Source organism: Tachyglossus aculeatus, chromosome 1 (assembly GCF_015852505.1).
Source record: "Tachyglossus aculeatus isolate mTacAcu1 chromosome 1, mTacAcu1.pri, whole genome shotgun sequence".
Classification (NCBI taxonomy): Eukaryota; Metazoa; Chordata; class Mammalia; order Monotremata; family Tachyglossidae; genus Tachyglossus; species Tachyglossus aculeatus.
Window position 1 is genome coordinate 52,590,183 of NC_052066.1, and position 16,372 is coordinate 52,606,554.

Genomic DNA, 16,372 nt, shown 5'->3' on the forward strand with positions numbered 1-16,372 from the left:
AATTTAAGAACACTTCTTTTTTCCTGCAAATAAAAGCAGCACAATGACTACTCCTGAATCCAACTTTGGAAGCAAAGCTTTCATTATTGAGATTGTTATATTTTACCAAAACATTGTGGCAGAAAAAGCTATAGTGTATTTTCAATAATGACATATAGATAACAATTGTAATAATTGTCACATTACTACTATGCTCCAACCACTGTACTTAGTGCTGAAGTAGACATAATATAAGGAAATCAGACCCAATCAGAAAACTGAGGCACAGAGAAGTTAAATGATTTGCCCAAGGTCACACAGCAAGTAGCAGTGCCAGGATTAGAACCTATGTTTCCTAACTCCTAGGCCTTTGCTCTTTCCACTAGGCTACACTGCTTCTCTTCCTTACTATATATACATATGTAGTTCTATATATAGTTCCAACATTGCGCAGTTACCAATTACATAATAAAATAATGTATTTTCTCTTCAAAACAAAAGTCAAAGTCTGGATCAGAATTCATCAGAATTTCCAGCAATTTAAGTACCCTGGAGATCATTTTTTTCTGTGCTCTCCTATTTGATTTTTAAAAATATTATCTGGAAATGGCAGATACCACATAAAAATGATTTGGCCAGCAGTGAAAGCTGGGCCTTTTTTTGGTAAAATATAAACATCTAGTCCAAATTTGTTTTTTCCAAGAGGTATCTGCAGATAATCAGAGGACCTCAATTACATCTACTTTAATAAAGTTATATCCAAGGTGATGATTCTTTCTGATGGTTAGCATCCAATCAGGCAAGAGCCACAGGGAAAAACATATTAAAGCATCAGTTATCATATGTGACCACATGTTTATACACATGTATGTGAAACTTTCAAAAGTGTCTGACTAAATAATTTTTGTGCTTCCTGCCGACGTACTGATTTAATGCACATCACGTGCGTTGCTTAATTGAGGTGATTTGGGTGGCTTTCCCATAGACTGAGTTTATTCTGTTACAATTCAGGCAAGTTTGTTCACCTAGTACAAATATAGTATTTTCCATATTGGATGGTAACCTTTATCACCAATGCATGTTTTGTAACCTAAAATAATTCACCTTTCACAAAATGCTCAGAATTTCATAGCAGGAAGCATGGTTCTCCATTACATGAGAAAAACGGCACTGTGCTAATTCCTAGATGATGGCACCCTGTAATCAGAAGTCCATGGGTGGTACTTCCCCAACAGGGGATACCTGTCATGAAATCAGTTACAGCCCACTGAGAAAATCACTACATTCGATGGGTTGGTTTTGTGTATGTGCTTTTCGACTGAAGCAAACATAATTAGGGTAGGAGATAGGGATATTTACCATATACTTGCATTATATTTTCCAATATTCTGAGCATAACCCAGAGGACCACTAAGAGATAAATTGTTCTCCATCCCTGTATTTTCTATAGTATCAGATGTAAGTGTTTTCCATTTCATTTCCAGCTACTAAGGGTGACCTTCACTCCAGCAAATATGACAGAGACGATGGTGACTGTTCTTCCAAGCCCTAACCTCGACTGAATTCACACATATTTTCCAAAGCATAGTTGCATAGCCCTAGAAATACTGAGTTGTGTAGTTCCAGAAGATTCCAATGTTGATTTAATGGTGGGAAGGGGATCTGGGCAAAGAGGAGTGATGGAATTCATTAAGGAATAGTCGAAAAGAGGAATGGTGAAAAGAGTTAAAAGGAAGAGCAACGTTTAGCCTAGTCAGAGCCCCAGAAGAAGCTTGGGAAAATACAAGCCAAGTGTTTTGTCTAGAGAGTACTTTCCCAGTTGAGAAGCTGTGCAGCCTAATGGAAAGAGCATGGGGCTGGGAGTCAAAGGACCTGGGTTCGAGTCCCATCTCCGCCACTTATGTTTGTGTGACTTTTGGCAAGTCACTCAACTTTTCTGTGCCTCTGTTCCCTTCCCTGTAAAAGGGGGATTCAATACCTGTTTACCCTCGTTCATAGCCTATGAACCCCATATGGGATTTGATTATCTTCTATCTATCCCAGTGCTTAGTTCATTTCTTGACACACAGTAAGCATTCAACAAATGCTATTATTATTATTATTATTATCATTGTTATTGTGATTATTACTTTGGTGGTTCAATTCTAGGGGTTCCTAAAGGCTTGGGCACACAGTAGACAAAATTGTAGAACACACATGACCGATAATAAAGATATTTCCATAAATTATGGAATATGAGTTGAAGCAGTGTGGCCTAGTGGGAAAATCATGTCCCTGGGAATGAGGGGTCTTGGGTTCAAGCCCCAGCTCTGCCAAATGCCTGCTGTGTGACCTTGGTCAAGTCATTTAACCTCTCTTTGCTTCAGTTTCTTCATCTGTAAAATGAAGGTTAAATACCTGTTCTTCCTCTCCCTTGACCCGTGAGCACCATGTGGGACAGAAACTGTCTGATCTGATTACATGAATCTACCCCAACATTTAGTACAGTACATAGTAAGCATTTAACAAGTACCACAATTACCATTAATATTCTTGTTGTTACAGCTAATAATAATATTTCAGAAACTTCTTCATTCATTCATTCATTCAATCGTATTTATTGAGTGCTTACTGTTCATCAAGGCCCCAAACTCACATTCTCAAAAATCAAATTCCAGACTATCATATTAAACCTTCAGATTACTCTCAAAGATGCTGTAAGATTAGCGATACAGAGGCCTGTCCATGGACGGAATTCTGTCTTATACGTGGCTGTGAAAAGCCATTTAACATTTCATGTTATTTGCTTATAAGGAGACTAATAATTTATTTTTTCAGTTGACACAATTATCTGTAGACATGGTTTATGATCTTTTCCATTTCTCATCAGAGTTAAACCATAAATCCCTCTCTCAGTAAGCCAGTGAGACCAGGGAGCAAAACTGTTTCTTGGAAGGGGCAAAACATTTAATTTGAAAAGATTCTAGAGCATTTTAAATATAATTTAAATGACTTGTACACCGACATTGTAATAGGTAAGGTAGCATGGCCTAGTGGACAGAGCACTGGCCTGGGAGCTAGAAGGACCTGGGTTCTAGTCCCGGCCCTGCCACCCGTCTCCTGTGTGACCTTGGAAAAGTCATTCACTTCTCTCAGTTACCTCATCTGCAAAATGGGGATTAAGATGGGGAGCCCCTCTTGGGCCATTGACTGGGTCCAACCTTGTTTCCATCCCAGCGCTTAGTACAATGCCTGGCACATACTAAGTGCTTAATAAATGCCTTGAAAATTTTTTTAAGAAAAAGGTGAGGAACTTTTTCCCAAACCATTTTGTCCTCAGAAAGTTCATAGTCAATGAGGACTCTCTTCAACATTCCCAAATATTGCTTGCCCTGAGTGAGAGGTTATTTTCTAGGCTTCCCTAGCTTTTCAAAATGTTGTGTCTCACTGCTGTATGAAAGGAAGCAGTGCTGGAGGAATTGAGGAATGTTTTCCTAGTCAGATTTTGTTTTAAAAGGCTTGTGTGTGTGCGTGTAGATGTCTTACACGCTTAGCAGGGATAGATTTAGAACTGGTCATCCTAACAATATCACTTCCACCTTGTGAACTAAAATCCCGGCCTGTGGCAAAGCTTCATTTGAAACCAGTGACTTCAGTGGGAGCTTTGCCTGCATGAGAAGCGCAAGACCTGCCCTTAGGACTTATGACCTTGTAAGAGCCCCTGTGTGCATTTGAAACGAGAACAGAATTCTAAGACCTGATCTTTCGGCTTGAGCTTTAAATTAAAGTTGGCTGCATTCTAAAACTATTGACAATGCTAGAAGGCTCCTTTTATTTTTGAGGCTTGCTATTCCCATTTTGTTGCAAAGCTACACTTTAATTCATCTACTTATTTGGGTAAACAAAGCTCTCTGATGCACATGTTCATTTGTTCTCAGTTGGTGAATGAACAACAAGAAAGCAGACCCCTTCTGAGCCCTTCAATCGATGACTTTCTCTGTGAAACGAAATCGGAAGCAATAGCGAGGCCTGTAACGTCAAATACCGCAGGTAACTACTTATCATTAACCGACTTTCATAAAGAATTAATTTTAGCTTTAGAAAAACGTGACCATTCTGATATGGCATGTGTCTGACTGGAAGGTAATTTTTCATCTCCAACTGATTTTTTTTAAAGAAATGCATTTATGAACTATAAACCCATAAATCTGATTTCATGCCATAACTCCCCATTTGAACTTAATAATAGGATGTCATTAAGAATTCTATTTGTTTATTTACATCTTTCATTAAATAGCTGCCCTTCAAATGTTGCATAATTGTCTGTCCATAAGGACAAAGCAATACAGAAAAAGAAAACGAACTTGAGGCTTGGTAGAAGAAGGAAAAAAATAGTGTTTTCAACTGAGTTTTGAAGAAAAAGGAGTTACACCAAGACTGCTTCCATAAGAACAGTGCTTAATTTGAACTGTTCAGGATACTGAAAAATGGTATCTCTCTCATCATCACTCCATTCTTCTCCTAACTGGATTGGTATAGAGAAACTTAGAGATGCCTCCACTGCATGCTAGTCTCTCCCTGCATTTTACTGGTCCCAGCTCTGGCTTGGACTGGCAGCACTGTTTCTGAACAGTCCCTCATGGCTTTCAGTACAGTGCTTTGCATGAAGTGTCCCCATATAAGATGGGAACCGTGTCCAACCTGATTATCTTGTGTCTACTCATCATCATCATCATCATCAATCGTATTTATTGAGCGCTTACTATGTGCAGAGCACTGTACTAAGTGCTTGGGAAGTACAAATTGGCAACATATAGAGACGGTCCCTACCCAACAGTGGGCTCACAGTCTAAAAGGGGGAGACAGAGAACAAAACCAAACATACTAACAAAATAAAATAAATAGGATAGATATGTACAAGTAAAATAAATAAATAAATGAATAGAGTAATAAATATGTACAGTCATATATACATATATACAGGTGCTGTGGGGAAGGGAAGGAGGTAAGATGGGGGGATGGAGAGGGGGACGAGGGGGAGAGGAAGGAAGGGGCTCAGTCTAAGGGGGGAAGGCGCGGCGGCGGTCTGACACATAGTAAGCAGCATCTCCCAGTGGAAAGAGCATGGGCCTGGGAATCAGGAGATCAGGGTTCAAATCCTGGCTCCGTCACTGACTGCAGTTTATCCTTAACTTCTCTGTGCCTTAATTCTTGTCTTGTGTTATGCCGTTGAGTCGTCTCCGACCCATAGCGACACCGCGGACACATCTCTCCCAGAGCGCCCCAACTCCATCTGCGATTGTTCTGGTAGTGTATCCATAGAGTTTTCTTGGTAAAAATCCAGAAGTGGTTTACCACTGCCTCCTTCTGCGCAGAAAACTTGAGTCTCCACTCTCGACTTTCTCCCGTGTTGCTGCTACCCAGCACAGGGGAGTTTTGAACTGTAGAAGATTGCCTTCCACACGCAAGCCACTGCCCAAGCTAGGAATGGAATGGATATCCATCCATTCATTCATTCATTCAATTGTATTTATTGAGCGCTTACTGTGTGCAGAGCACTGTACTAAGCACTTGGGAAGTACAAGTTGGCAACATATAGAGACGGTCCCTACCCAACAGCGGGCTCACAGTCTAGAAGATATGTGTCTGCTTGATTCTCCCTCCCATAGTCGAGACTGGTAGAATACTGGCAACTCTCCAGGTGCAACCCTGAGAAAGATGTGCCTCAGTTACCTCATCTGCAAAGTGGGGATTAAGTCCTCGTATGGGACAAGGATGGTGTCCAATTTAATTGGCTTGTATTTACCCCAGCATTTAATTATAATGATGATGATAATAATAATAATGGTATTTGTTAAGCACTTACTATGTGCCAGGCACTGTTCTAAGCACTAGGGGAGATACAAAGTAATCAGGCTGTCCCATGTGGGGCTCACAGTCTTAATCTGCATTTTACAGGTGAGGTAACTGAGGCACAGAGAAGTGACTTGTCCAAAGTCACACAGCTACAAAGTGGCAGAGCTGGGATTGGAACCCAGGACCTCTGACTCTCAAGCCCATGCTCTTTCCACTGAGCCACGCTGCTTCTATAAAATTATGGTATTTGTTAAGTGCTTAAAGTGTGCCAAGCACTGTTCTAAGTGCTGGGGGTAAATACAAGGTCATCAGATTGTCCCATGTGGGGCTCACAGTCTCAAGGCCCATTTTACAAATGAGGTAACTGAGGCACAGAGAAGTGAAGTGACTTGCCCAAGGCCACCCAGCAGACTCGTTTTGGAGTGGGATTAGAACCCACAACTTTCTGACTCTGAGTCCCATGCTTTATCCACTAAGCTGTGCTCAGACCATTTTTTAAAAAGCACTTAAGTACCATAAAAAAGTAATTATTCAAAAAATATAATTAATTGATTGACCCCATCAGTATAGCCCCACTCTCCTTCCTCCAGACCTTTCTGTCCATGACAGCCAGGGACTCTGCCCATGGAAGGATTAGGAGCTGTACCCTTTAACATGGATCTTTTTTTTGAGGGGGGCTATGGTATTTGTAAAACACTTACTATGTGCCAGGCACTGTACTAAACTCTGGGGTAGATACAAGTTTATCAGGTTGGTCACAGTCCCTGTCCCACATGGGGCTCACAGACTTAATCTCCAATATACGGTTGAGGTAACTGAGGTACAGAGAAGTAAAGTGACTTTCCCAAGGTCACGCAGCAGACAAGTGTGGAAATATGATTAGAACCTAATTCCTCTGATTCCCAGGCCCGTGATTTATCCATCAGGACTTTCTGCTTCTCAGGATCTTTACCCTTTAAGCACTTATGTGCGTCATTCAATCAATCAATCAATCAATCAATTGTATTAGAGAAGGAGCATGGCTCACTGGAAAGAGCCTAGGCTTTGGGGTCAGAGGGTCATTCATTCATTCATTCAATCATATTTATTGAGCGCTTACTGTGTGCAGAGCACTGTACTAAGCGCTTGGGAAGTACAAGTTTGCAACATATAGAGACGGCCCCTACCCAACAGCGGGCTCACAGTCTAGAAGGTCATGGGTTCAAACCCCAGCTCCACCAATTGTCAGCTGTGTGACTTCGGGCAAGTCACTTAACTTCTCTGTGCCTCAGTTACCTCATCTGTAAGGTGGGGATTAAGACTGTGAGCCCCCCTTGGGACAACCTGATCACCTTGTAATCTCCCCAGCACTTAGAATGGTGCTTTGCACATAGTAAGCACTTAATAAATGCCATCATTATTATTATTATTATAATTGAATGCTTACTGTAACCAGAGCACTGTACTAAGTGCTTGGGAGAGCATAATATAACTGCTTTGGTAGACATGTTCCCTGCCCACTATGAACTCCACTGTGGAGGCCGAGGCAGACATTAACGTAAATAAATAAATTATGGATATGTACATAAGTGCTGTAAGGCTGAGGGAGAAGTGAATGAAGGGTGAAAATCCAAGTTTAAGGTGACACAGAAGGGAGTGGGAGAAGAGAAAATGAGGGCTTAGTTGGGGAAGGCCTCTTGGAGGAGACGTGCTTTTAAAAAGGCTTTGAAGGTGGGGATTGTCTGTCGTCTATGAAGTGGGAGGGCATTGAAGGCCAGGACGTGGGTGAGGGGGTTGTAGTGAGATGAGATCAAAGTACAGTGAGTATATTGACATTAGAGGAGCAGAGTGTGCAGATTAGGTTGTAATAGGAAATCAGGGAGGTAAGGTAGGGAGAGGAGAGCTGATTGAGTGCTTTAAAGCCGATGGTAAAGGATTTCTGTTTGATGCGGAGGTGCATGGGAAATCACTAGACATTCTGGAGGAGTTGGGAAACGTGGACTGAATAATTTTGTAGAAAAATGATCCGAGCAGCAGAGTGAAGTATGGGTCTTCTAGACTGTGAGCCCACTGTTGGATAGGGACTGTCTCTATATGTTGCCAACTTGTACTTCCCATGCACTTAGTACAGTGCGCTGCACACAGTAAGCACTCAATAAATATGATTGATTGACTGGGGGTAGAGAGGGGCAGGGAGGGCAACAAGGAGGCTGATTCAGTAATCAAGATAGGTTAGGATCAATACTTGGATTAATGTGGTAGCAGTTTGGATGGAGAGTAAAAGCCAGATTTTAGTGATGTTGTGAAGGTTGAAATGTGAGGATTTAGTGATAGATTAAATATGTGGGTTGAAAGAGAGAGATGTCAAGGATAATGCCAAGGTTAAGGGCTTGTGAGACAGAATGGTGCTACTATCTACAGTGATGGACGAGTCATGGACAGGACAGGGTTGGGTGGGAAGATGAGAAGTTCTGTTTAGGATATGTTAAATTGGAGGTGTCAGTGGGACATCCAAGTATAGCTGTCCTGAAGACTGTCCTCTAGACTGTAAACCCAATGTGCACAGGGATTGTCTCTCTTTATTGCTGTATTGTACTTTCCTAGTGCTTAGTAGAGTGCTCTGCATACAATAAGCACTCAATAAATATGATTGAATGAATGAAGGTGGGAGGAAATATGAGAGAGAGATCAGAGCTGCAGATGGAGATTTGGGAATCATTCACGCAGAGATGATAGTTGAAGCCTTGGAAGCAAATGAGCGCTCCAAAGGATTAGTTGTAGATGGAAAATAGAAAGGGACTCAGAACTGAACCTTGAGGGGATTCTACTGTTAGGAGGTGGGTGGCAGAGGAGAAGCCTGCTAGAGAGATTAAGAATGAGCAGTCAGAGAGATAGGAGGAGAAGCCAAGTATATGTAATAAATTACCTACCTATCATTTATTTATTTATATCAATATCTGCTTCCTCCCCACCTCGACTGTAAGCTCTTTGTGGGCAGGGAATTTAAACTCATTGAGGCCAAGGAATGTGTCTGTCAACTCTGTTATATTGTACTCCCCCAAATGCTTAGTATAGTGCTCTGCATACAGTAATCACTCAATAAAAAGATGTATTGATTACCAACTCTGTTGTATTCAATCAATCGATCAAGGGTATTTATTAAGTGCTTACTATGTATAGGGCACTGTACTAAGCGATTGAGAGAGTATGATAGAGGTAGTAGATGCATTCCCTGCCCACAAGGAGTACTCTCCTAAGTCCTTAGTGCAGTATTCAGCAAAAGGTAATCATTCAGTGAATACCGATGATCGATTGATGGAATGATTGAGGCTTTCTCCAAAGTGGCTAACATCCCAGCACGGGAGCACTAGTTCCAAGGCCCCGTGTGCAGGTTTCAGCGGAGCTACGTCACAAATTAAGCCCTGCAGAAGAAAGATGGTACTATAGAAAGGGATGAAAAGAAAACCACCAAACTAATAGAGAAGTAATGGTAAGATCAATCAAACATCCAAAACAGGAGACAATTTGCATAAGAAGGCTACTGTAAATTGGATGCTGAAATTACCCTAAACCTAATGGAGTTGTTTGTGGATGAACAAAAGCTAACTTTTAAAATCCAAGTTCAGCATTAAATGTGTCTAATTTCCCCTCTCATCTATTTATTACTTACACTGCACACAAATACAATTTATCAACAATTTTACCGAGTTGAAATTAAATATGCTGAACTTATGAAGGAACAGCAGGCAAAACACATTTCTTATGACAGTAGTCAATCTTTTTACCTTCCACTCCAGAGAACTTTTCCATAATGCTTATTGTTTTGAATTGCTTCAGAGGAAAAAAACAAAGCTATTAAAACTAAAAATATACCCTTTACCAGAGAAATATATTTAATCAAAGAAAAAAGTGGTATAAAATGTGCCAACAACTACAAAGCAACTGGAAGAATGATGTGTAAGTTCACCTCATAAATCATGTTGTGGGCAGAATTCAATCCAGTTCCCTGGTCCCAGTCTTGCTGACTCCATGCTTACTGAACCTCCTCACACACTTGAAAACCTGCAGAGTAGGGGGAAAATATGACATAAAGTTGTACCAATGGGCCCAGGGAGAAAGTCTTACCAAATAAGAGATATCACTAGTAATCAGGTCACTTCAAACACTTTCATTTTCAAATGAGTTTAACAACTCTTCATCTCACTCCAACTGTCACGCTCTGGTCCACATAATTAATGCTTTGAGCTATCAATGAAGAAAAATTACACTTTGTAATTTTACAGGCAGTGGCACAAACGAGTGCGTAAATCAAGAGGTCAGAGTCTTCTGTTGCAACTTTGAAGCTTGAGCAGTGAACAGAATTTCTGGGTTCCCCCCAAATAGTCTACCAACTCTGTTGTATTGTACTCTCCTAAGAGCTTAGTACAGTGTTCTGCACACAATAAGCACCCAATATGCCCTCCCTCCACACATCCACCAAACTAGCTCTCTTCCTCCCTTCTTCTTCCCTCTCTTCCTCCCTATTGAGAGCTCACCTCCTCCAGGAGGCCTTCCCAGACTGAGCCCCCTTTTTCCTCTCCTCCTTCCCATCCCCCCCGCCCTACCTCCTTCCCCTCCCCACAGCACTTGTATATATGTTTGTACAGATTTATTACTCTATTTTACTTGTACATATTTACTGTTCTATTTTGTTAATGATGTGCATATAGCTAGAATTCTATTTATTCTGACAATTTTGACACCTGTCTACATGTTCTGTTTTGTTGTCTGTCTCTCCCTTCTAGATTGTGAGCCCGTTGTTAGATAGGGACCATCTCTATGTGTTGCCGACTTGTACTGCCCAAGCGCTTAGTACGGTGCTCTGCACACAATATGACTGAATGAATGAATAATCACTATCTTCCCCCTCCCAACATAGACTCCCATCCCTTTTAGAGTATAAAATGGACTCAATCTCCTCTATAGCTAAGTGAAAATATACTTCTTAAAAAAAAAACCAACGGTATCTCTGGATGTGCATATCGATGACCTAGACAACTGATACATAAACTGCTCTAAGTGAAAGCCCCAAAACAGGGCAAAGTCTCTTTAGTAGGTAAGTCTTCAAGTGCTTAGTACAGTGCTCTGCACACAGTAAGTGCTCAGTAAATACGATTGAATGTCTTATCAGATCTTGAGTCAATCATACACTGCATTTTCAGATGTCTGTTGTTATAAGGTGACCAGATCTATGACCACTGAGAGGCGGCGGATTTTGAGGTGGAGCCTAAAAGAGGGGAGGAGCAGAAGTAGATGGGACAATGAGATAGGTAAGGGAGTTGGAAAGGGAGATGAGAAAAGGCGGAGAAAAGAGGAGAGGGACAGAACCAGGAAGTGAAGGGACTAGGAAGAAAGGGAAAAGAGAAGGGGAGGAATAAATGACTCCATCTTCACTTCCCCCACCCAGGAGAAGGGACCATGGCAGTAGCTCAGGCAGAGATTTACATGGGGCAACTTCTTGGTTTGCTGATGGTTCAGTGCTAATTGCAGAATCCTTGCATGAGCAGTTTAGACACACTGGTGGTGGTGGTGATTATGGTGGCAACAGTACCAGCTGTTGCTGCTGCCAATGACGTAAAGAATGGGAGTTACATAATAATAATAATAATGGCATTTATTAAGCGCTTAGTATGTGCAAAGCATTGTTCTAAGCACTGGGGAGGTTACAAGGTGATCAGATTGTCCCACGGGGGGCTCACAGTCTTAATCCCCATTTTACAGATGAGGTAACTGAGGCACAAAGAAGTGAAGTGACTTGCCCAAAGTCACACAGCTGACAATTGGTGGTGCCAGGATTTGAACCCATGACCTCTGACTCCAAAGCCCATGCTCTTTCCACTGAGCTACATCATCTGTAAAATGGCGATTGGGACTGTGAGCACCACTTGGGACAGGGACTGTGTCCAACCCGATTTGCTTATATTCACCCCAGCACTTAGTACAATGCCCAGCGTGTATAAGTGCTTTACAAATATTATTATTATTACTTTTATTTGACCTAAGAGGGGAATCTATGGCTCTGGAACAAAGGGACAAGGGGGTTGGGGGATGCGTGGTAGGGTGGGCTGTAATTTTCTGTGCCGCTCCATTTCCTCTGCCCACTTCCTCTAATGGTTCCATATGACACCATTAGAGTACGAGATCATACTGGAAGTAACCGATGGCCTCCATCATCACCTTCTGCCCACCTCAGTGCCCCCTAATAGATTTGGGGAGGCTTTCAGGGTATCTGGTCACTCTACAATCTGCTTGAGAATTGCATTTAGGAAGAGCAGAATATTAGAATCAAGGTTCTCTATGAGTCTCTGGGAGGAGACTTTGCCCTTCATTTCTAATGTCTTTATAATGAAGGATTTTTCCATTGTATCATTTTCAGAATCTCTCTCTATTTCAGTCTGATGTTTTTAGACCTCAACCTTTTGTGTTCTCAGTTTTAGGTTTAAATAAATCTTGTTTACTGCCTGCTCACCAGGTCCCTAGTGAAGAGTTTCCGTGTTCTGCAATATGTGAGGCAAAGCTATAAATCATTAAACTCCAAATGTTACATATCAAGCCAAAAATCATTTTTAATAAATCAAGAATAGCTTTGCAATACAACGTTTGTGCAAATTAAGTGATATAGGAAACACTCATCACTCCAAATCTTGATAAGAAAAATGTTTTTTATAAATTTCCATAAAAGTAATATTTCTTATTTTGCTTAAAGCAAAATCTAAGCTTTCAGAATATTTTCATCAATTTCTCAATATCCTCAATTTCCCCATTCACTTTATCTTGTGTCCAGAACTAATTGCATGCCATCTAAGGTAGAGATCAGTATCTGGAGAGGAATTCAACAGAAGTTGGCTTATATAAGCTGACAAAACCAAAATTAAGGTTTTGTTACTAACCAGAGAGCATATCAGTCCAAACTTTGACCTAAGTAGACCACCAGTTTCTTTGCCCCTCTCCAATCTTATTTGGGGAAGGTTGTGAATTGCAAAAAAATTGAAATTCCTAAAATAAATTACAAAAGTTCTCTTTCTGTCCAGCCTACTTAGATGACACTCTTCACCTTCTCTTCTTTCTCTATCTCAGTCAATTAATAGTATTTCTTTAGCAACATGTGCAGAACACTCTCGTAAGCACTTGGGAGAGAGCAGTAGAAAGGCAGTTTGGATAGCAAGGAAAGATTGGATTTGTAGATGTTGTAAAGAAAGAATCAATAGAATTTGGAGACTGACTTTGCTTGCTCTATTCATGACTTTATTGTAGTGGTCCCTCTGCTCCATTTTTCACTTTTTCACTTTTCCTTGATCAGCTGATTTTTATTTCTTTGTCATTATTATTTTTATTTGTCTGTCATTTTACTTAATCTTTTTTTTTCTATCAAAGTTCCTTAGGTCCTAACTCACACTTCCCAACACAGTCCACAATTTCCTCTGGTCTCAATTTGAACACTTTGGTCCCATGCTGCAGTGTAAAGCTTCTGCCAAGTATCCACATCCTTTTGATATTTTTTTTTTTTTGTAGTTGTTCTGCTCCATTCTTCTTGATGCCTGATGATTTCAGACATAACTACTCATTAGACAAAGGACCTGTTATTTTGCCCTTAGGTATTTCCTTAGTATACCACTGTTAGGAAATGAAGGTTACTAGGGAATCTCACTGTTCCCTAGCAGTGGCAAAGTTTTCCCCCATGTTCTTTGGGATGGGTTGCTATGTAATGTCATCAGTTATATGGTCCTTGAGTCGCTCTACAGCTCTTGCCGCAATACAAGATGAGGGGGATCCTGTGTTCTGCTGAACAGTCCACTTATCATCATCATCATCATCATCATCAATCGTATTTATTGAGTGCTTACTATGTGCAGAGCACTGTACTAAGCACTTGGGAAGTACAAACTGGCAACATATAGAGACAGTCCCTACCCAACAGTGGGCTCACAGTCTAAAAGGGGGAGACAGAGAACAAAACCAAACATACTAACAAAATAAAATAGAATAGATATGTACAAGTAAAATAAATAAATAAATAGAGTAATAAATATGTACAAACATATATACATATATACAGGTATATATGTATCAGCTCTCCTTTCCTCTTCCCAGTACAGAGGTTGCACCAGGTACATTTAGGTTCAGTCTTTTTACTTGAAAAGCCCAGTCTCCCCCTGCCTTCCAATCTGTGTGATCTCGGGCAAGTCACTTCACTACTCTGTGCCTCAATTACCTAACCTGTAAAATGGGGATTGAGACTGTGAGCGCCACATGGGACAGGGACTGTGTCCAACCCGATTTGTTTGTATCCAACTCAGTGCTAAGTACAGTGCCTGGCATGTATTAAGTGCTTTACAAATGCTACTATTATTATTATTATTATTATTATCGTTATTATTATTTGACCTGAGGGGGGAACCTATGGCTCTGGAACAAAAGGGCAAGGGGGGTTGGGAGTGCAGGGGAGGGTGAGCTGTGATTTTCTGGGCCACTCCATTACCTCTGCCCACTTCCTCTAAAGATTTCATATTTCATCATTAGAGTACGAGGTCACTCATTCATTCAGTCATATTTATAAAGTGCTTATTGTGTGCAGAGCACTGTACTAAGCACTTGGAAAGTACAATTTGGCAACAAATAGAGACAATTCCTTCCCACAATGAGCTCACAGTATAGAAACGGGCTCAATAAATGCCACTGACTAATAAATAGATTTGGTGGGGGCGTGTCAAGCGTTGCTTTGGTTTAATTCTCCTCCGAGGAGAAGGGGGAGGAGGAGGAGAAGGAGAAGAAGAAGGAAGAGGTGAAGGAAGAGGGAAAGGAGAATGTAGCTCCGTGGCAGTGCACACCCATTGCGTATATTGCTTTGCACATACTAAGCGCTTAATAAATGCCATCATAGTTATTATTATGTATGGAGTCCCAGGTTCAATCCCTGGCATTTCCATTTATGAGAAGCAGCGTGGCTTAGTGGAAAGAACCTGGGCTTGGGTTCTAATCCCCGCTCCCCCACTTGTCTGCTGTGTGACTTTGGGCAAGTCACTCAACTTCTCTGTGCCTCAGTTACCTAATTTGTAAAATGGGGGTTAAGACTGGGACCCCCACGTGGGACAACCTGATAACCTAGTACCTCCCCCAGCGCTTAGAAAAGTGCTTGGTACATAGTAAGCGCTTAACAAATACCATCATTATTAAAAGGAGGAGGAAGAGGGGAAGGAGGAGGAGGAAAAGAAGGGGGAAGAGGAGGAAAAGGAGGAGGAAGAGGGAAAGGAGGAGGAGGGGGAAAAGAAGGAGGACGAGGGGAAGGAAAAGGAGGAGGATGACGACAAGAGGGTCAATCGGTGGGGGCAGTGGGCAAGGAGGGGTTGGGGCATGTCTCCCCCTTTTAGACTGTGAGTCCACTGTTTGGTAGGGACTGTCTCTATATGTTGCCAATTTGTACTTCCCAAGCGCTTAGTACAGTGCCCAGCACATAGTAAGCACTCAATAAATACGATTGATGATGATGATGATGATGATGATGAAGGGGGGTCTGGAGGGGCCTGGTGGGAGCCTGGGGACTAGGAGCAGCACTGAGGAGCAGTACTGGAAGTAAGCGATGGCCTCCACCCTCACCTGCTGTCCAACCCAGTGCCCCCTAAGGCTAGCAGGCTTTCAGGGGGAAGAAGGGATGATAATAAGAATAGTACTTGTTAAGAGTTTACAATCTGCCAAGCGCTATTCTAAGCACTGAGGAAGATACAAATTAATCCAGTTGGACATAGTCCCTATAATAATAATAGCATTTATTACGCACTTACTATGTGCAAAGCACTGTTCTGAGTGCTGGAGAGGTTACAAGGTGATCAGGTTGTCCCCCGGGGGGCTCACAGTCTTAATCCCCATTTTACAGATGAGGGAACTGAGGCACAGAGAAGTTAAGTGACTTGCCCAAAGTCACACAGCTGACAGTTGGCAGAGCCGGGATTAGAATCCAGGTCCCAGGCCCGTACTCTATGCACTAGGCCATGCTGCTTCTGTAAAGCTGATCACATTGGACACTGTCCCTGTCCCACGTGGGGCTCACAGTCTTAATCCCCATTTTACAGATGAGGTTACTGAGGCCCAGAGAAGTGACATGATTTGTCCAAGGTCAAACAGCGGACATGTGGCAGAGCCTGGATTAGAACCCGGTCCTTCTGACTCCCAGACTTGTGCTGTTTCCACTATTGTGTTCTATCTACTAAGCCAGTGGTTCTAGGGGTGAGTGATATGACTCCCTGGGGAGCAGGGGGAGGTTGCCAGCCAGAAGCAGAAGACGACAAAAATAAGCAGCCTGGCATCTTGGGGAGGGGGTGGGAAGGGGACACGAAGTGAAGTTGGAGAGGCAGGGCTGTTGCTGCTGTCAACAGGGTTTTGCACATAGTAAGCGCTCAATAAATGCCATGAAAAAAATGAAAATAAACTGAAGAGACAGCAGCCAGCTTCGCGACCAGATGGTGCATCCCCTCCCCAGCCCCATGTTCTCAGGCATCATTCATTCATTCAATCGTATTTATTGAGCGCTTACTCTGTGCTGCTG

At 41.9% G+C, this 16,372-nt stretch overlaps 1 protein-coding gene across 12 annotated transcripts in view; it reads left to right on the forward strand.

The window, feature by feature from the left end:
- The window catches only part of PEX5L (peroxisomal biogenesis factor 5 like), a 320,579-nt gene that overhangs the window by 193,913 nt on the left and 110,294 nt on the right, over positions 1-16,372 (forward strand). For 11 of the 12 annotated variants that reach the window (XM_038744156.1, XM_038744197.1, XM_038744242.1 and 8 more), the window contains one exon: positions 3,897-4,008. In XM_038744156.1, the coding sequence (XP_038600084.1) occupies positions 3,897-4,008 (112 nt within the window). Of the gene's footprint in view, positions 1-3,486; positions 3,670-3,896; positions 4,009-16,372 lie in introns of those variants that run through there. The other variant, XM_038744232.1, reaches the window with a different exon arrangement.